The sequence below is a fragment of the Gossypium hirsutum genome, chromosome A12 (assembly GCF_007990345.1).
Source record: "Gossypium hirsutum isolate 1008001.06 chromosome A12, Gossypium_hirsutum_v2.1, whole genome shotgun sequence".
In the NCBI taxonomy this organism is placed as follows: Eukaryota; Viridiplantae; Streptophyta; class Magnoliopsida; order Malvales; family Malvaceae; genus Gossypium; species Gossypium hirsutum.
In genome coordinates, this window is record NC_053435.1 from 91353228 (window position 1) to 91374994 (window position 21767).

The 21767-nt window shown below is 33.8% G+C and overlaps 1 protein-coding gene across 1 annotated transcript; it reads right to left on the bottom strand.

Moving 5' to 3' along the window:
- Positions 1-14197: 14197 nt before the first annotated feature.
- On the bottom strand, positions 14198-17106 carry LOC121210985 (stress-associated endoplasmic reticulum protein 2). The gene is made up of 3 exons (XM_041083068.1): positions 16878-17106; positions 15897-16053; positions 14198-14407 (listed from the first exon to the last, which is right to left on the bottom strand). Exons 1-3 carry the CDS (start codon positions 16878-16880, stop codon positions 14361-14363), a joined length of 207 nt encoding a protein of 68 aa, XP_040939002.1. The 5' UTR covers positions 16881-17106; the 3' UTR covers positions 14198-14360.
- Positions 17107-21767: the final 4661 nt, after the last annotated feature.

Consider the following 21767-nt stretch of genomic DNA (forward strand, 5'->3'; position numbering starts at 1 on the left):
GATATTGGACCGTGTTGCTGAAAATGAAACATGGAATAAAATTCCAAAACCAGCTCATAATAGGCACATTGAGTAATATCAAAATTGTCAACTCAACCAATATTGTGAAAATAATTAGTAATAGTAGTTTCAAGATGTAAAGCATCCAAAACAGGTAATGTCAAACATTTGTAAGGCACAAGTTGTTTATGCGTAAACGGTCATACCTGTTTCGGCTGGTAGGAGTATCAAAGACTAAGTTACCGTGTAAATGGAACTCGGGCGGTAAAACAGATACGCGAGACCGATAGGCTAGGCCGCGAGTGGGCAGTGGTCGCTGGTCATCGCGACTCTCGAAAGTGCCAGAGTGAGTGGGTTGTTCGGGGTCGCTGGCGTCAGAGTCACGTAAAGAACTCGTGAGTGCCTCTGTTGGTTGGGCTAATTGGTGTGGTGGACGTCGCCGATGCCGGCGCTGGTCTCGCGTTGGTGCGTGTGTGGCAAGGGGTAGGGGTGACGATGGTGGAGATAAGGAGGAACCGATGCTCGACGGTGTTGGTCGAGCTGTCAGTCGAGTTGGCCGTCGAAGGCGCCGACATTGTGAAGGTTCGGGTGTCGTATCCTGTATTTACGTCAGTGGTAGAAAGCATAGAATAGGTTGTTCGACATGTATAGGAGCAGGCGACGGAGACGGTTCGGCTCATGGTAAGAGAAAGTGTGCGACAGTGGCGCGTGAAGCAGAGAAGTAGAGGGGGATGGCATGGTCAACGTGTGCGGTAGAGAGGAAGACGAGGAGGATGAGCCGTGTAACGGAGAGGAAGAGGGGGATCCATCGTTGTGCGACAGAGATTGCGACGAGGACGACTTACCATCGGCCAAATCAACGCTTTGGGGTGCCAAAATTTGACGCCATTGACTATTGACGGTGAAGGACAGCCATTAATGGTTTTATGGTGGCTCTAATTGAATTTTCTCGACCAGGTAGGTTTGAAAATTTTCGTAAAATGGCTTTAATCGTTGGCCATTGACTACGAACCGCTTTCTTGTTTCTTCACTCTCTATTTCAACTGTAACATGTGTGAAAACTTGGGTCACAATAAAAGGTCCTTACCATCAAGATCGAAGCTTCCCTGGGAATAGCTTTAATATGGAGTTATAAAGCAAAACTTTTTGTCCTACCGAAAAATGCTTTTAAGCTATTTTCTTATCATGAAACAACTTTGTCTTGTCTTTATAAATGAGAGCATTCTTGTAGGCATCATTACGAATTTCCTTCAATTCTTGAATGTCTAATTTCCTCGCCTTTTCGAATAGCCCAATAGGCTTTATGTTCCAATTCTACTGGAAGATGGCAAGCTTTGCCAAAAACAAGTCGACATGGGGTCATGCCAATTGGTCCTTTATATGCTGTTCAATAAGCCCAAAGTGCGTCATTAAGCCGAAGACTCCAATCCTTTCAGTTGGGCCAAACTGTTTTCTCCAAAATAATCTTGATCTCCCTGTTCAAAACCTCTACTAGGCCATTCGTTTGGGGATGGTAGGCTGTCGCTAAACGATGATGAACTGCATATTTTTTCATGAATGCCTCTATGACTTTATTGCAAAAGTGGATGCCACGATAACTGATCAAAGCTCGAGGTGTGCCAAACCTAGAAAAAATAGTTCGCTTTAGAAACTCCACAACAGTTTTAGCATTATCATTGCGAGTAAGTTTTGCTTCTATCCACTTAGAAACATAGTTTACTGTAAGAATTATATATTTTTCTAAATGAAGAAATAAATGGGCCCATGAAATCAATACCCCATACATAAAAAATCTCACATACATGAATCAGGGATAGGGGCATTTGATTTCGTTTAGTGATGTTACTTGTATGTTGGCATTTATCGCAAAACTTACATAAATTATATGCGTTACGATAAATTATGGGCCAATATAGCCCACACTCCAATACCTTGTGAGAAGTCCGTTTAGGGCCAAAATGACCTCCGCAAGCTTCTGTATGAAAAAAAGTAAGGATAGAGGTTACCTTGATTTCTGGAACACATCGTTTTATTATCTGATCTGAACAGTCTTTCCACAAGCATGAGTCGTCCCAAATGTAATATCGAGCTTCTCGTCTAAGCTTGTCCTTCACGAAACATGCTAACTCGGTGGGCAACAAACCTGTGGTTATGAGATTTACTATATCCGCATACCATTAGTAATGAGCCTTGGTCGAAAATAATCTCTAATCAGGGAACTCATCCTTTATAAAAGTGTCATCGTCAGGTATTCTTAACCTACTCAAGTGGTCGGCTACTAAGTTTTCGTACCCCTTTTTGTCACCAATCTTGATGTCAAATTCTTGGAGCAGCAAAATCCATTTAATGAGCCTTGGCTTTGCTTCATTCTTTGTGATCAAGTACCTGAGAGCTACATGACCAGAAAAAACAATCACCTTAGAACCCCATAAATATGATAGAAATTTATCCAAAGCAAATACAATAGCTAAGAGCTCTTTTTTTATGGTGGTGTAGTTGCTTTATGCAGCATCTAGGGTTTTTGACGCATAGCAAATGACATGAGGCTCTTTGTCAATCCTTTCCCCAACACGGCCCACATACTGCGTTCGTTTACATCGTACATAATTTCAAAAGGGTATTTCCAATCTGGCGCTTGCACTATTGGAGCGGACACTAACTTCTACTTGAGTGCGTCGAAAGCCTCCTTACATTTTGGGCCAAACTTGAATTTCTTATCCTTTTGCAATAATTTGCACAGTGGTTCAGCTACTTTCGAGAAGTTCTTTATAAAACGCCTGTAAAATCCTGCATGGCCAAGGAAAGAACGAAATTTCCTTACAGTAGAGGGATATGGCAAAGAATTTATAATGTCAATTTTGGCCTTATCGACCTCAACTCCCTTAGCTGAAACTACGTGTCTTAAAATCAAACATTTGTCTACTATAAAGTGACACTTTTCATAATTCAAGACAAGATTAAATTTTATACATCTACTTAATATTATCATGAGATTTTTAAGGCATTCATCAAAACAATTCTCATGCACAGTAAAATCATCCATAAAAACTTCGATAATTTTTTCCACATATTTGGAAAATATACTTATCATGCATCTCTGGAAGGTGGTCGTTGCATTACAAAGTCCAAATGGAATTCTTCTGTATGCAAATGTGTCGAATAGGCATGTAAAAGTAGTCTTTTCCTGGTCCTCTGGCACAACTGAGATTTGGAAGAAATCTGGGTATCCATCAAGAGAACAAAAGAGAGTTTTGCCAGCTAATCGCTCAAGCATTTGATTTATAAAAGGAAGAGGGAAATGATCTTTTCTAGTGTAAGAATTAAACTTCCTGTAATCAATGCAAACATGATACCCATTTTGCACTCGAGTTGGTACCAAGTCTCCTTCAACATTTTTCTTTACTGTCTGCCCGTTTTCTTAGGCACGACTTGTACTGGACTTACTCATCTGCTGTCTAAAATGGGGTAGATTATGTCAGCGTCCAGCAGCTTGATTATCTCTTTTTTTACCACCTCTATCATATTCGGGTTCAACCGTCTTTGCACCTCTCATCTTGGCTTAGTGTTTTCCTTGAAGTAGATCTTGTGTGTGCATGTCAAAAGGCTTATCTCTTTTAAATCGGCAATGGTCCAACTAATCGCCTTCTTATGATTTTGTAGTACTAGATCAAACTTTCTTCTTTGAGCTTAGAAAGTTTATTGGAAACTATAATCAGTAGGGTATTACCTTTCCCCAAAAATGCATACTTAAGAGGTTCGAGAAGCGGCTTTAATTCCAAATCTGGAGTTTGTACAACAGAAGGTAAAAGTTTTGTGTTTGATGGAGACAATAACTCATTAACAGATTCATAATCATCAACTATAAATTCAGATTTATCTTCATAAATGGACTCAAAAGTCTCATCAACTAAAGAGTCAATTATGTCGACACGGTTTACGCTCAATATTTTGCTTGGATGACTAATAGTATCGTACACATTGAACTTCTCAATCTCTTCATCAAATTCCATAGTAAGAGTTTTGCTTTGAACGTCGATTTTGGTGCTAGCGGTACTGAGGAAAGTCGGCCTAACAAAAGGTCCGAAGATCCAGGAGCGCTATCCTCCTCCATTTTTATCACATAAAAATCTGTAGGGAAAATAAGTTCGTTAACTTTTACAATACGTCCTCGAGGACTCCTTTGAGATGCACAATGGACCTGTCTGCCAGCTGAATGATAACTCCTGTTTTTGTCAAAAACCTACGTTAAGTGATTGATATATAGAATAAGGCATTACATTTATTGAGGCTCCTAAATCACACACAGCCTTATTGATTCCCAAATGGCCTATCTCGCATGGTATTGCAAACATGCCCCTATCTTTACATTTCGCTGGCATTTTCCGCTGTAACACTACAGATACATTTTCACCAACACTTACTTTTTTATTACCTGTTAATTTTTGTTTGTTGGTGTAGAGTTCTTTAAGGAACTTGGCATATCGCGAAATTTGTCTGATAGCATCTAACAGTGGCAAATTGATCTCAACATTTTTGAATGTTTCGAGGTCTCCTTGTCTTCTTTACCTTTCCGACACTGACTTAATCATCCTAGAAATGGAGGTTGGATTTTTGGCAATAGAGGTTTCGCTTGGACCTGTTCGTCGTTTTCGGGAGATTTCTGCCAGGATTGGTTCTAGTACCTTTCCACTTTGTAGCATCACTGCATTCACGTTTTGTCTCGGGTTTGGTTCTGTTTGTAACGGTAGCTTACCTTAAGAACTCATTTTCTCAATTGATATGGTCAATTATCTTATAGATGCCTTCATTTTTTTGGAAATTAAGAGTTTGTTGTTGGAAATCAAGGATATTAGCTGTTAATTTATTGACCATAGTTTTTCGAGAAGTACCTGAATCTCGTGGCTGTTGTGGAAACTGATTTTGGTATGGTTGATTATACCGTGGGTTGGCTCCATAACTAAAGTTAGGGTGGTCCCTCAATCCTGGGTTGTACGTGTTCGCATAGGGGTCGTATCACCTTTGTGATGGCCAAGGGAAATTTCCCACAGCATCTAAATCAACCATAGTATCATCATACAGACTGGGACATGCATTAGTTGTATGTTTAGGTGTAGCACATATTCTGCATACTCGGGCTGTTCTTGCTTTTTCTGCAACAAGAGAATTTACAATATTAGTAAGTCTATCAAGTCTATCCTCAACAGTAGAATTACTTAGTTGGTGAACCCTTCTAAGGGGTTCAAGATTGACTTGAAACTGCTGAGAATTTACAGCCATCATGGAGATCAAGTCTCTGGCTTGCTGAGGAGTCATGTTGACCAACGCTCTTCTACTAGCGGCATCTACCATATTCAACTCCATGGGTTTTAGACCTTCGTAAAAGTATTAAAGGAGAGATTGTTCTGTTATACCATTTTGTGGGTAACTCGCACACAACTTCTTAAATCGCTCCTAATAATCGTAAAGAGACTCTGCTTCTTTTTGTCTTATTCCAACAATTTCTCTTCTTAACTCAACTGCTCGTGATGTTGGAAAAAACCTGTTGAGAAACAAACGAGAAAGATCAGCCCAAGTTGTAATAGATCCAAGAGGTAAATAAAATAACCATTTCCTAGCAGAATTTTCTAAGAAAGAAGGAAAAGCATGCAATTTGATTTGATCCTCAATTACCCCCTGAGGTTTCATACTAAGACAAACCATATGAAACTCTTTCAGATGTTTGTGGGGATTTTCGTTTTGTAACCCACAAAAAGTTGGCAGAAGATGGATTAAGCATGACTTCAATTCAAAATTAGTATCCATAGTAGGATACGTAATGCAAAATGGCGGTTGTTCTGTCGGAGCTTCGGCCAGTTGCCGAATCATTTGAGCCATTGGTTGATATGCCAAATTAGGGTATTCATTAACCCTGGCGTTAAGCACTTCTTCTAGTGAATCGACTTCTACTTTTTCACTTTCAAATGTTTGAGTAAGGTTTTCGTTAACCCTAGACTCTGCTTCGTCGTTGATTCTAATTTCTGGCGGTGGATTACTTTGAGTCCCAACCACCGCTAACTGCTTTTTCCTTAGCTTTGTTTCCTTGTGATTAGCTCTCGCAGTCTTTTCAATCTCCAAATCAAATGCAAGAGTACTTGGAGCAGATCTGGTCATAAGAAACAAAAAACAAGATTAATACGTTTCCAGTCCCCGGCAACGACACTAAAATTTGATGCGGTCGTTGAGAGCACAAAAAATATCCTATTTCCTAAAATAATAAAAAAAACCGTAAAGAAGAAGTAGGGTCGAATCCTCAGGGACCGGTGTCGAAACCATTTTTTTTAAAAGAGGGTCGACTTTGGTTTTGAAATTGAAAACGAAAATGGGAGTCACCACCGATCATTTTTATGATGTGTGATCGGGTCACCTCGTAACAGATTAATTTATTAAAATAACAATTTTGGTCTATGAAATTCAGAAAAATGGGTTTGGGAGTCGGTTATGTACGAGGAAGGATTAGCACCCTCGTAACACCCAAAATTGGTACCTAATTGATTAATTAATGTCTTAACATTGAAATTTGAAAACTCGAAAAGAATTAAAAATACGATCCTCTCTGTTTTAACGTTGTTTTTAATTAAAAATGCTCGAGTAAATTAAAATATATAAAACGCCTCCTTATCTCGAAGTAACAAAATGTCATATCCCGTAAGTTAGGACACGACATCTCATATTCTCGAAAGTAAGTTTGCCTTTAATTATTTTTATTTGAGTCTCGCATATTTTAAGAAGGAGATTCAGTCATCTAGGTTCAACGAGAAAGTCGAAATCCCATAAGTTAGGGCACGACTTCTCGAGTCTCCAAATACCAAACGTTGCCTTATTATTATATTTTTTAAAAAAAATTAGCTTTTACGAATTTGAGTAAGAGTTAATATAATGCTTAAATTTATACATACTTAAACTCATTTAGATATGGCTTAAAACAGGAGCTAATATTTAATAATGATGCAACATGAGTATAAAAAAATTGATGATAATAAAATATACGCATTAGTATCATAATAAAAGGACAATAGTGATAGCAATAAATACAATGATAATAAAATAGTAATAATAATAGAAGCGCAAATAAAATAAATGAATAAAGAAAATAAAAGTTAAAAGAAAGAAAAATATAATAAATAACATGTATGAGGATAAAAAATAAGTATATATATATAAATAAATGAATGAACAAGATGCAATATACAAATAAAAGAACAGGCAAATTAGTAAAATGAAATGAATAAATAAACAAACTAGTAAATAGATGAAAGATAATAAATAATTAAATTGAAAATGGCTTAATTGCAACTTGAATAGAATTTAAAAAAAATAAAATGAAACAAGGGAGGGGGGTCATATTGCGATACGCAACTGAAATGGGGAAACTAAGAGGAGAAATATCCCCGTCCCCGAAACGCTGCACTTTGTACGGTACTAAAGTGAAATAGAAGCAAAAACTATGGGGTAATATTAAAAATAATAAAAAGGAAAATAGGCCCACGTTAAAACAGCCTCAAAAGTAGAAGGACCCATAAAACAAATAAGCCATTAGGCAAAGGACGCGCGGACCCTGGGTCAGGTCAGGTCAAAACGCAGGTTGAAGGCCATGTCGTTTGATCGTTTAACATCCAGCCCAAAACGGTGTCGTTTTGTGATTTCTATTTAAGCTAAATTTTTTTTAAAACCCTCATTTTAACCTTAGTTTCAAAAAAAAAACAAAAAGCTTTTACTCTTTTTTCTCTGGTCTGACTATTGCTCCGGCCTAGTGTCGGGCCCGGCTTCGGCGAGCCTCAACCATGGCTTAGCCGTGGCCTTTCGTATCCCCTCCCTTTTTAGAGATCTAGGTCAGATTTAAAAAAAACAAAGAAAAACGAAAAAAAGGGTGAATCGCAAAGCAAAAAAAAAAACAACCTCTGTTCTCGACTCTCTTCCAACCCTCGTCGAAACCTGAGTGGGTCTTGTGGCATTTGGGTTATTGGAAGTGCCCAATCGCGATGGGTTATTGGAAGTGCTCAACCGCGACAGAGAACGGACCAACGGTGAGTTTTTATATATATATTATTCATACTTTTATTCCAAGTAATACAAAAAAATAAAGATGGCACCTTTGAGGTATTAGCTTCTGATTGCTTTCTTTTTTTCTATTCAAGAGTCTGTGTGAAAAATACAATCTGGTCTTGGGGCTTTATAACCGAAATACAATTGATTTGATTTTTTGTTTAGCCTCTGTTTCTACTATTTCTTTTTCTGTTTTGTTCATGTCTTCTTTCTCCTTTTTGCGTGTTTGCAGGTCGGAGAGGAGGTCAACGAGGGCAAATTTTGTTGTTCTGGTGCAAGTTCGACAGAAAAAGCGACCCTTGGGTGATGTGCGCGCCGAGGGCGCATATGGAGGCTGCGGCGCTTAAAGGTATTAGGTTTCAGTAGAAAATGTTTAGGCATGTGGGCTAGGGTTTTTAGTTTTGGGCCTGTTTAGAGTTTGGGCTTGCTTTAAAAAAAATAGACTGTAATGGACTGTTTAATGTATTAGGCCCGGGCCGAGCAAAATAGGCCTATTACAACCGGATTGCACGAATGCTTGTTTCTAGAAATCTTGGGCAGATTCATGCCCAAGAAAACCTGCGTTCCTGAAAAAAACAAAAAAAAAACAGATTTTTAAAGTTAAAAAAAAACAGATTTTTAAATTTTTGATCTGGGAGTGAAATAAAATAAAAACGAAATTAAAAGTTGAATTGAAATTTCAGAAATTAAAAGTAAAAGTAAAGTTGAGAACAAGATTTCTTATGGTGGATTTCCAGCCTCCGGTTGTCTCGATTCGCCTTAGGTTCAATCATTGGCTTTTAAGTAACCATTCTCAAGCAGAGTAAGCCAGTTATAATGGAAGAGGACGCATATGACCACCAGCTCCAAGAATTTAGACTTAAGATTTGGCGAAACCTGACTCTAGCCAATAATTGCTTTTGTGGGACTATCTTCTGCTAGATCATCACTTCTCAATAGCAATACCACGCCATTTTGTCTATTGGACTCGCCAACCTCTGACGCAGAAAGCCAACGAACCGACTGTGCAACTTTCTCAAAACGTATAAAGCGGCCGTTCTTTGCACAAGTTGAAAAGATCACCTATTAAGGGACATGGTCAGAAGCGTCAGTCCCGTAATGCGGAGAAGCGATGAATACCCTGTTGAGAAGGCTAAGCATGGATTCTAAGCCTCATGAACCTTTTTGGGGAATTTCGACAACCTTCGGGTAGATTAGATTTAGTAGCTCATGATTTTTGGGGAAAAACAAAAATTAATGGAAAGGGAATTTTTATTGAAAGAAAATATGAAAAGAACAAAAAGACTAAATTTATGGGGAGTGAGTGTTTACAGCAAAAGATGCACCAAATTTGTGTCACTTCATCCCCTATTTATAGTACTAAGAAACCTAACCTATTCCTAATTAAATTCTAAAAGATAAATACAAATAAATAAAGATAATTAAAGATAAATAAAAATAAATCCTAAATTTAAATCTAAATAATTATCCTAATATAATTAAACATTAAATAGAGTCTTGTGCTATAAAATTTCTTTTTTTTTGCATTTTTGCTCCAAAAGTCTTCCACACTTTGCATTTTCGGCACCACTTCTCTCCTATTTCGCATGTTGGCCCACTTATCTCCAAATTCACGCTTTTTGACTTTAAATTTACTTTTGCCTTTAATTTAGTTCTTAAAAGATAAAAGACTATAAAATAACCCAAATTAGTAGGATCATATTCAAAATAAACATGCAATTAGCACATAAAATATGTCGTTATAGAGTATTATCAAAACTTGATTTCAAATGGGATTTTTTTTGGAGAAGATGACTTTAGTATTTGTTTTTAAGTAGAATATGACTTTTTACTCATGTAAATTTAGTATTTACTTCTTTTTTATTAACTATATGTGGTTTAGGTTTAGTTTTTTGTTTTTTTTTAATTTAATTTAGTGTGACCTTTTTGTTTTATTTTGTTTTTCACATAATATATATTATCCATGTGAAATTGATGATTTGGAACAAGAAAAGTTTTCACATGTTGAAATTTGGTTGGTTTAGCATTTACCAACGGTGTTAACTTCAGGTAACATAATAATACACAAATTGATAATTCATGTATCATATTGGACATTTCAAAGTACAAGTAGCACATTAGACATCTTACAAAAGTAGAGGTACCAAATAATACACAAATTAATAGTTTAGATATTATATTGGACATTTTCAAAGTACAAATACCTCATTGGACATTCTATAAAAGTACGAGTACCAAATGTAACATTATCCCTAAAATATTTAAATTAATTTTAACCAAATTTCTATTTTATTTTTACTCAATAAACTTATGTTTGGATTTAATTAAATAAATAATATGAATTAGATTCAAGTTGTTGCAACCTACAATTGGTAATTGAAAAGAAGACAAGTTGGTTAATGGAAGTGTTGGTTGCAGTGCTTCAATTTGCCTTAGCGACAAGAAGAAAGAAAATCACAATAGAGGTATTTACATTACAGAGTCTGAGTTAAGTATGTTGTTATGAGAAGGAGAAATTCTTCAAAATTTTAAGATTTTATGAGTGGATTTGATTTAAATTTATTCTAATAATGTGTTGATTATAATCCAAATATCTTGACTTGGAATAAAAATTGATAAAACAATTAATCATTCCGTTTGCACATGCGTGAAATCATGCAATTATTTAGCTAAAATATTTGCACGCCAATTGCGTGGCCACTATGTAACCTCTCTTCAAGTGAGTTTCAATTTTCATTTACATAAATTACGTGAGAAATATATTTTTTAAAATGTAAATAAAATTTTAGTTAAAATAATAAATAGAGATATTGAAAATATGGTGCCTTAATGTTCAAATTTTATTATTTTTCTCTCTCTATATATATATTATATAAAAAAACACCACTAATAATATAATTTATTAGGTAAAGTAATGATATTTTAGTCATTACTCAATTGAGTCGATATCTGATTGACTTATAATACCATCTCGATCAAAATTTTAATTATAACTAAATTATGACACACCCACAATATAGGTGAAGAAAATCTATGTAAAAACATATATTTATGAAATTTTTATGTTAAAATCAAATAAGGCATTGATTGAAATGGTTAAGTTAAAAATTTATGTGTCCCAAATTCAAATATTGTTATATTATTATTTTATTAAAAAACATAAAAAGATAAAAACAATCTCGTATTAATATTTGTTACTTTGTATATGAGAATGTATTTTAGTAATTTCCCAATCAGGGACGAAGCCAGGGGGCTGGCATGGGCCCCGGCCCCTCCTAAAATGTAAATTTACTCTTTTGACCCTTAAATTTTTTTAAAAATTTTAAATTAGTAAAGGTAAAATTGCACTTTGGCCCTTTAAAATTATAAAAATTTGATTTAATCTTTTACAATTTATAAAGATATAAACTATAAAAAAATTAAAATTTTATCCGGCCCCCCCTAAATATTTATTCTGGCTTCGCCCCTGTTCCCAATTGAGTTGGTGCTCAATTGACTTGAGACACACCAACTCAATAAGGAACTTAATATACCTATAGATAGATGTATATGAAAGGGTATTCAGTAATTTCTTAACTAAGTTGGTATAAAGTTGACTCGTGACACTAATTCAATCAGGAACTTAATATAAGTATAGATAAATATATAATAAACCATTGTTTAAGTAGGTATCATAAGTCAATTGGACACCAACTTAATTGAGAAATAACTAAAAAGTTATACATTTTACAAAATAAATTATATCGTTATGATGGTGCTTTTGTCTTTTTATATTTTTATAAAGCAATAAAAAAATTACACATAGTGAGATTTACACTAAAGACACAAAAAATTTTAACCATTCAACTTTACCATTTTTACTTGAGCATCATTTGAATTTTACATAAACTTTAATAAATATATTTGTAACATAAATTCTGTTCACACACATGGCGGGTGTGCCATAATTTAGTACACATAAAATCTTTGATAGAGTTGGTATCACGAGTTAACTGAGCACTAAATCAATTGAGAAATGATAAAATCTCATTTTGTTAAAATCTCTAATTTAGTTGATGTCACGAGTCAACCGGCCTAAAATACCATTCTAATTTACAAAGTAAATTATATTATTATGAATGTTTTTTTTTTGTATAAAATCAATAAAAATTCATATATCTTAGGACACAATAAAATTTATAACTTTAATTTTATCATTTAAATTAAAATTTTTAGTTATTTTTTTGTATAAATTTTTAAATATATTCTATACATAATATTTTTTTTCAAATGATACAGTCTCCAGATTATAATCTAATATTATTGGAACGAATTTTGAGGGGAGAAGGGGGCTAATGCCAACACGAAAAAGAAATGAAATGAAAAAACATGAACATCAATTCAAGCTATATTTCTTTCGGATGTTATTAAATTCAGTTCAATTAAAATTTAGATAATAATTAAATATATTTCAATTATCCAAAATAAACCCAATTTTATTTTTATAATTTAATTTCTAAATTATTAGAAAATATAAAAACATTTTTTAAAAATTATGAATTAAATTAATTCAAATCTATAAAATTCGATTTAAGTGAATTCAATTATCTATGATAAATAATTCAGGTCTAGGAAGAAAAGGTAATCGATGTGTTATAATGCTGAAATTCAACAATTGGAGTCCTTGGGATCCTGGGGGATTACTCACCAAAAAATTGCTGCAACTTGTGTCTGCATTTTATATGAATTTTAAGGTGCACTCTTTCACTGTTACGGTTTGAAGAGTACTTAATCTTTGAGTTAATCACGTCAACTTATTGAAAAATAATAAAACGATATTTTAAAATTAATAATATAAATATAGTTAAAACGTATTACAAGTCTATGTATTTTTTTTTATATATTTGAAATTTAATTATTCTTTTTATTTTAAGAAATTTTTTATAAAGTTCAAGTGATATCATGGTTGCAAGTAAGAACCTTGTAAGCCTTTTGCTTGATGGTTTGAGTTCTTGCACCTAAATGAGCTCCATTATTATTCACACACACATTATACCGACACTTCTCTCAAGTCTTTGTAGGAACCACCAATTAAGGCACTCTCAACTTTATAAAGCAGGTCCATCAAGCACGTGCTTTAGTGACATAATTCATTGAATTACACATCAACATTGACCAATTTAAGTTCAAAAATATATTTTAAGTAAATAATTTTTTAATAAAACAGTATGGAAAATAAGTAGATAAAAAACTACTTACCACTTAATAAAATTTTTATTTTATTTTATTTCTTTTATCATTATCATTTAAATACTTTACCTTCAAAACTTTAAAATTAAATTAATCAAATAGTCTAATCATACCCATACTTAATTTTAAACTCATTACTTAACTTTATCAAGGAGCTTCTTAGGCTTAGAGATGCACAGCTGCAAGTTGGGAAGATTTAAGGACCATATAAGGTAAGGAAAATATGGGAGAATGCAAGGTATAAGCAAACAAGGTGCCTTGGCATAGAGTTAATAGGGGAGGCCTCTCAATACCCAGGCATTCATTCATAATGAACTGATTTCTGCGGTTGTCAAGTGGATCCCATATGTATCTTGTGCGGATAACATTTTTATGGACTGATACAGGCATGTTGTTTGGATGTGCTGCGCAACCCATTGCAGAAAATGACCATTTGGATCTTCAGCCATGGTAAAAGGAACTCACTTCTCTCAACTATCATCAATATCTACTTTGTCTGCCAGGAACCCAATAGAAGGCCAGTTTGGGTGCTTTTTAACCAGTTAAATGGAGCAACGACCGTCAAATTGTAAGTCTTTAACAAATGCATCCGCTCATTTGAACGTAGGCTATGTGATATCCGAGAAATTTGAATATGCAACTGGTTGGTTGTCTATATAACAAACGTTTGCATTTTCTTTAGATGAATAAAAATGCTTACTAATCCAGAAAAAAGATTTTAAACAGAAATAACAAAGTTGAATAGCATTTCTTTTCCCATGAAAATCTATTCAAACATCTAATGCAATGAGAACAAATAGGATTTTAAAGAAAGCTTAGCTTCTTATCCCATTCAGTCATAAATGAGGCATATATATATGAAATAACATATAAAATATAACGAAGAGACAAGAAAGTGAGGTCTTATTCAATTTCTGAATACTTCACAACGTATCACATGTGGTAGACATATCATCTGTTTCCTACAAAACTAAACGAAAAAAAAAAAAAAAAAAAGGGCCCCGAAACACAAGTTCCCTCTGCAATTTCTTAACACGGGTTTTGCAGGTTTATGCAAAACCTCCGCTGGCTGCTGTCCGGATAATCTGGAAGAGAGCTGTTATAAAGAATTTAAAAAAAAAAATTGTAAATGTCTATGTTGTTTCGACTTTCTTTTTTTTGAAATATGTGTTTTACACTCGTGTCCTAGACATGGAGTATGAGGATATGACCTTCAAGTATGCTTTAAATAGATGAAAAACACTTAAAAAATCTAACCATATCCCTGTCAAATACCCACAACTTAGTCCTAGTATAGGCAAAAAGTCTCAATTGCCAAATATACATGGTGAGACACTACTGCTAGATTCTAAATTGTAGTTATAGGTGTTTTAGGCAATTCCCTTGAAGATTACAACCCAAAAACTTAACTAATAACTATACACAATTAACCACCAAGTTTTAATCTCAATATTAGTTGGGGTCAACTAAAAGGAGTAGAAATGTTTACATCAGTTAACATGAATCCTCCTTGTTGATCATTTTATTTTATACGCCACATTTCTCTATTCAAGTACTAAGAGTTTTAAACCGTTTTTATCATCTCCAACTGTCTGTTTTGTCTCCTCTTAAACCTTCTAATTCTACGCAGCTTGAATTTGTTCGATCTTTCTAATAGGTATATCCCTATTTGCATTCCAGGTGGTCAAACCATTGTACACGTTTCTCTCACCTTATTTACTATTGAAACTATTCCAACTTGGAGATGAATATAATCATTTCTAACTCAACCCTTCCCAGTCTCAGAAAGTATGATCCATAAGTTTTATTCTTTTCTAATTTGAACAATGTTAAATCACATTTGTTTTTATATAAAAACACCAAAATCTTCTTTCTTCAATCATAAGGCATCTAAACCCAGGAACTTAACCCAAACATAGAATTGATGAACACAAAAGAAAACTCCGCGATACAAGAGCAGCAGATATCATGCTAAGATCAATAAGGTCCATAGGGCATAAACTTGCATTATGAAACAAAACCAACGATATTTTTGAATAGACAATAAAAGTAAGAGAAAAGAAAGGAAAGGAAAAGAGAGGAAGCTTGCAGAAAAGAAGGCACGCTCTTGTGGTTCATCACCTTGATTCCTTTGGTTTGTATCAATGACTCTAGTTTGGACATGTAAAACACGATGAGGATAAGAAAAGATAATTTACATCTTGAAATATACTTCAAAACTCCGTTTTGAAATTTTCATGTATTTCACTAAATTGGGTATATAAAAATTGAGTAATTTAAGGAAAAACAAGAGTACACAACTCTCCTTAAATTAAATAAGAAGAATATTATCCAAACAAAATAAAGAGTATATTTTCCTTTCCTTTCCTTTTCCGTAGCATAAATAAATTAGTCTTTTACTAAAGAAACCAGACACATAATCCATGCACAGGCACAAAGCGCAGTACACCATGTATCTGAATTATCAGGGGCAAGCATACCATATTAATGCAAAATTCATGTATTGTGTTAGCTATATTAAAAAGCCAACGTGAAATATCTAAGGGAAATATGATGATGAAAGGATTAGCTGCCGAGAATCTTACATGATCCAATGACAACGAATACGAAGAACCCGAGCAGCACAGGGCCCACAGGATAGTCCTCCCCTTTCTTTGTGCTTGTTTCAGACACAACTCCTCTCTTTGTTATGTTCTTCTGGAACTTCTCCACCTTCCTTTCTGCAAGGCGCCTTGATGTTGTCTGCACGTACAAGAAAAAGGGGGACACCATGTGAAAAGGATAATCTTTTTTCTTTAGAAAAAGAAACCAATTTTTTTTTAACGAAGAATAGCGTTTTGGTGATATATTTTGAACATTGATACAAGATAACACGAGAAAAACAGTGATTTAAAATTTGGGGATAAATTACAAAGCTGAATATGATTTTGATTCAGATGACATTTTGATTTATTGTAATTTTATACATAAAATTTTCATCTTAATACACCTTTAATATATCACTAGCAATTCTATTTATCTATTTACCAACATTAGAATTGTATAATAATTGAATTTATTTATATTTTTGTCAAAAAATGTGTACAATTAATACAAAAACCAAAGTTAATACCTACATTTGGACCAAATCAAACTTTATCACCATTCATATAGAATAAAAAAATCATTCCTAACTTAAAGAAAATCAAAACCATCTGCATTTCGGTCATTTTAAGAGTTCTAAATAGATAATAAAACGATGAAAGGCACTACTACTTCAAGAAATAGTGCGATTAGCTTTTGCATAAAAAAACAGCTAATTAAATTAAGGTTCGTTGAGCTAAATCATTAGCATATTTTGAACACATACATCATCAAGAATTAAGCATATAAATGCGCTAGACTGAGATCTACAATCGGAACAAAGAAAAAAAAGTCTAGATTAGATCGTTTCAGATACAAGCAGATTAAATGGGAAAAAAAATAAACGAACTGATAAAATTGAATGGTGAAAATCGAAAACCGATGATCTCATAAACAACTTAACAGCTTTTAGGGGGGGAAAGCGGAAAACAAAAAAAAAATACCATGATGAGGGGAAGATCAGGTAGCCGGAGACGAGTGCAGCGAGAAACGGTAGGAAAATTTTAGGCGAATTGTTATTTTCCCGGAGAAAGAGTTTTTCTTCTATCGTTTTCATACACGATATGCCAAACTAATTCATCCGCCTTTTATATTACAGATAAAAGATAAATTTGAGGGGTCCCTTCCCTTCTCCGGGCGTAACGTCAACTACTTCACTTTCATTGCTCCTTACCCTAATAGAAACACGGGGTGAATTTTTATTGGTTCTTTAAAATTAACGTAGACGTGTGGGCTTGAATGAGTTTGATCAAACCGCCTTTTAATAATGGAAGTAACTTTCATTTTATTTGCATAATGAAGTTTATAAAAAATTTATTTTAACTTTCAATTTAATTATATTTTTTATCAAATTACGAAAATATTAATATTTTTCTCATTTTTCTAATATTGCATAGACATCATTATCATTAGAGCTGATCATGGGTTGGGCGGCCCGGCCCAACCCGAAGGTCCGCCCGAAAAATAGGAGGATTTGGGTAAAAATATAGGCCCGAAAAATGGGCATGGGTAAAAAAAAGAGGCCCTTTAGAAAATGGGCCAGGCCTCAGATAAGAGTTTTTTGGCTTGGGCCCAGCCCGAATAATATATTAATATATTTTTTATTTTATTTTTAATTATTTTAAATTTTTAATATAATCATTTTTATTATATTGTCAATTTGTGTATTATTTTAAGAATTGTTTTAGTATCATTTTTATTTATTTTAATATTTGTTTTTATGTTTTTAAATATATTTGATTTATTATATTTTTAAATTTTTTTATTTAATGAAATAAGCAAAAAAAATTTAATATGGACCGGGCCGGGCTGGGCTCGAGCTTAGCAATTTTATTTCGGGCCGGGCTTGGACAAATTTTTAGGCCCATATTTCGGGCCGGGCCAGGCCCAGGCCTAGTAGACGGGCTTAAAATTTTGTCTGGGCCCGGCCTGACCCGGCCCATCCCATGATCACCTCTAATTATCATGTAATACGTTAATATTTAATTAATTTTAAAAAAAAATTAAAAAACTATTTTTAAAATTTAAAATATAAAATTATATTTTTATACTTTAAAAATTAATTAAATTCTTACATGTCATCTACGTAACAGCTTATATGTATGTCACTTGATTAAAGTTATGTTAACTTTTTCATCCATTCTCAGGTGATTTGATAAAAAATGTAAGTTCAAGAATTAAAAGACATGATGATTTCAATGGGATAAAACGACTTTTTTATAAAGTTGGAGGGAAAAAAAACCATTATGCCTTTATTTGTTTACTGGAAAGATAAACTTCTTTTTATTCTTTTATACATTATTTATTTATTCCATTTAAAAATCATATTGAAAATTTTAATCATTAAGTAACCTACAAAATTAGTGGCTAAACTTTGGTGAAACTTTTTTATCACTAAATTATGAAAAGTTACAACCTTAACGGGCAAGTGAGATAACACATTAAATGAAGGGATAGTACCTAATTTGATTATCAAACTATAATTAAAACATTCAGTTTGGTACTTTTACAATAGTTTCAACAATAATTCAGAAAAAATTATTAAAAATATAAAAAAATCTTAAAATTCATTATTTATTTTTTGAAATTATAAGAATATTTTTTAAAATTATAATTATGGAAAAAATATAAAAATTATATAATAAACAAAACTGTTGTGAAATAATAAAGAAAGAATAAACTAAAATGTGATAGAAGAAAGAGCGTAGAGAGAATATAGAAGAGAAAGTGTATCTTTTTTTCTTATATATTTTTTTCATGAGTACATGAGCCCCATATATATAGGGGTTAAAAGTAACTCTCTAATTATTATAGGGCATGTAAAGGGTCATGATATTTTATCTCCCATATTAATAGGGTTAGGAAAAGTCTCATAACTTATGGGGTATAGGAAGAGTTTTATAACTTATGGGGTTGATAATGACATCCACATAAATATTTCATAACACTCCCCCTTGGATGTTCATTATCTAATTATGCCTCGTTAAAACCTTACTAAGAAAAACCCAGTAGGACAAAAACTTAGTGAAGGAAAAAGAGTACATAATTATACGCTTGATATGCTGCCTCATTAAAAACCTTACCTGGAAAACCCAGTGGGATAAAACCAAGGTTAAGGGAAAAAGAGTACAGCGCGTATTAACTCCCCCTAATGGCTACATCACTTGAGATCACGAAGGTGATGCATTCCAATGTAGTAAACAAGCTTCTGAAACATTGATGTAGGAAGCGCCTTAGTGAATAAATCTGCTAAATTCTCACTTGAACTGATCTGCTTAACTTTTATCTCTTTAATCTTCTGGAGGTCATGAATGAAGAAGAATTTTGGTGCAATGTGTTTTGTTCTGTCACCTTTGATGTATCCACTATCGAGCTGATCAATGCATTTTGTGTTGTCTTCAAACAAGACAGTTGTAGTTCCAAATGATAAACCACAATTATTCCTTATATGCTGGATCATAGATCTTAGCCATACACATTCACGACTTGCTTCATGGATTGCTAAGATTTCTGCATGATTAGACGAGGTTGCTGTAATTGTTTGCTTCATTGAGCGCCAAGAGATTGCAGTACCTCCATATGTAAAAACATATCCAGTTTATGATTTTCCATTATGAGGATCTGACATAAATCCTGTATCTGCAAAACCAATCAACTCTGTCTTTGATTTATTGGGGAAAAATAAACCCATATTCTTTGTGCCTTGGAGATAACGAAATATCTGTTTTACTCCAGTCCAATGTTTTCGAGTTGGGCATGAGCTAAATCTTGCTAGCAAATTTATAGAAAAAGATATATCAGGTTGGGTATGGCTAGCAAGATACATTAATGCCCCAATTGCACTAAGGTATGACACTTCAGGACCAAGAAAATTTCACTATCTTCCCGAGGACGGAAAGGGTCTTTACTTGGATCAAGTGATCTTACAACCATCGGGGTAGTTATTGGATGTGCCTTATCCATATAAAATCTCTTTAGCACCTTTTCAATATACGTTGATTGATGCACAAGGATTCCTTCTTTTAGGTGCTCAATTTGTAACCCCAAACAAAATTTCGTTCTTCCAAGGTCTTTCATTTCAAATTCTTTCTTCAAGCACTCAACAGTCTTTTGGATTTCTTCAGGAGTTCCAATGATATTCAAATCATCAACATATACTGCAATAATTATATATCCAGATCCAAACTTCTTAATGAAAATGCATGGGCAAATTGGATCATTCTTGTATCCTTCTTTCAACAAATACTCGCTTAGGCGATTATACCACATGCGTCCGGATTGTTTCAATCCATAAAGAGATTTGTGCAATTTGATCGAATAATGTTCTCTAGAACCTGAACTCACTGCTTCAGGCAGTTTAAATCCTTCAGGGAGTTTCATATAAATGTTAGTATCCAGTGGGCCAACAAATAAGCTGTTACTACATCCATTAGGCGTAAATTAATCCCTTCTCTTATAGCCAAACTTATCAAAAATCTAAATGTAGTTGCATCCACCACAGGAGAATATGTCTCCTCATAATCAATTCCAAGTCTTTGTGAGAATCCTTGTGCAACTAAACGTGCTTTGTACCTTGCAATTTCACTCTTTTCATTTCTTTTACGCACAAAAACCCATTTATATCCCACTGGTTTCACACCTGTAGGTATACGGACTACAGGTCCAAACACTTCTCTTTTCGCTAGCGATTTCAATTATTTTCAATTGCTTCTTTCCATTTTGGCTAATCATCTCTTTGTTTACATTCCTCAATCAATTTTGGTTCATAATCTTTTTTATTATTTATAACATCTAGTGCTACAGTGCATGCAAAAATATCATCGACGTCAATTTGATTTCGGTTCCATTTTATACCGGACATGACATAATTAATAGAGATCTCTTCATTGTTAGGTACCTGATTTTCTTCTAAAACTATTCTTCCAATCATGTCTATAGTCTCTTCAGGAGATCCTGGTATAATCATTTTTTCTTTGATTTCACCATCATTAATCTTTGCTCCTTTCTTTTTTCAAGGATTCTTATCTTTAGAACCAATTGGTCTACCACGCTTCAGGCGTGTATTAGATTCAATAGCAACTAGATTTTGTCCTTCTGGGACATTAAGTTTTATTGGAGCATTTACAGCTAGTATATGTGACTTAGTCACTTTCTTTGGGTCAGAAAATGCGTCTGGCAATTCATTAGCTAAACTTTGTAAATGAATAATCTGTTGAACTTCTAAATCACATTGCTTAGTTCGAGGATCTAGATGAGCTAATGACAACTCTTTCTAACTAATTTTCTTATCCAGCTGTTTGATTTCTCCCCCTAATGTTGGAAAAATTGACTCGTCAAAATGACAATCTGCAAAACGAGCCGTAAATAGATTCCCTGTAGATGGTTCTAGATATTTAATTATGGATAGGGATTCAAATCCAACATATATACCCAACCTTCTTTGAGGTCCCATCTTAGTTCTATGTGGTGGAGCAATTGGAATATATACGGCACATCCAAATGTTCTTAGATGGGAAATATTTCATTCCTGACCATGAACTATTTGTAAGGGGGAGACTTTATGATAACTTGTTGGCCTGATGCAAATTAATGCAGCTGCATGTAAAATTGCATGCCCCCAAGCAGTGATTGGGAGTTTTGATTTCATAAGTAATGGCCTTGCTATCAATTGAAGTTGTTTTATTAAAGATTCTGCTAGACCATTTTGTGTGTGAACATGAGCTACAGGATGTTCAACACTTATTCCAATGGACATGCAATAGTTATTAAAAGACTGAGAAGTAAATTCACCAGCATTATCAAGACGGATGGTCTTAATAGGAAAATCTGGGAAA

What these genes read in the sequence shown, in the direction of transcription:
- LOC121210985 (XM_041083068.1), bottom strand. An exon ending in ATTCGTTGTCATTGGATCAT is followed by an intron (nt 14,408 to 15,896) that starts GTAAGATTCTCG and finishes TCTTTATAACAG; the next exon opens with CTCTCTTCCAGATTATCCGG.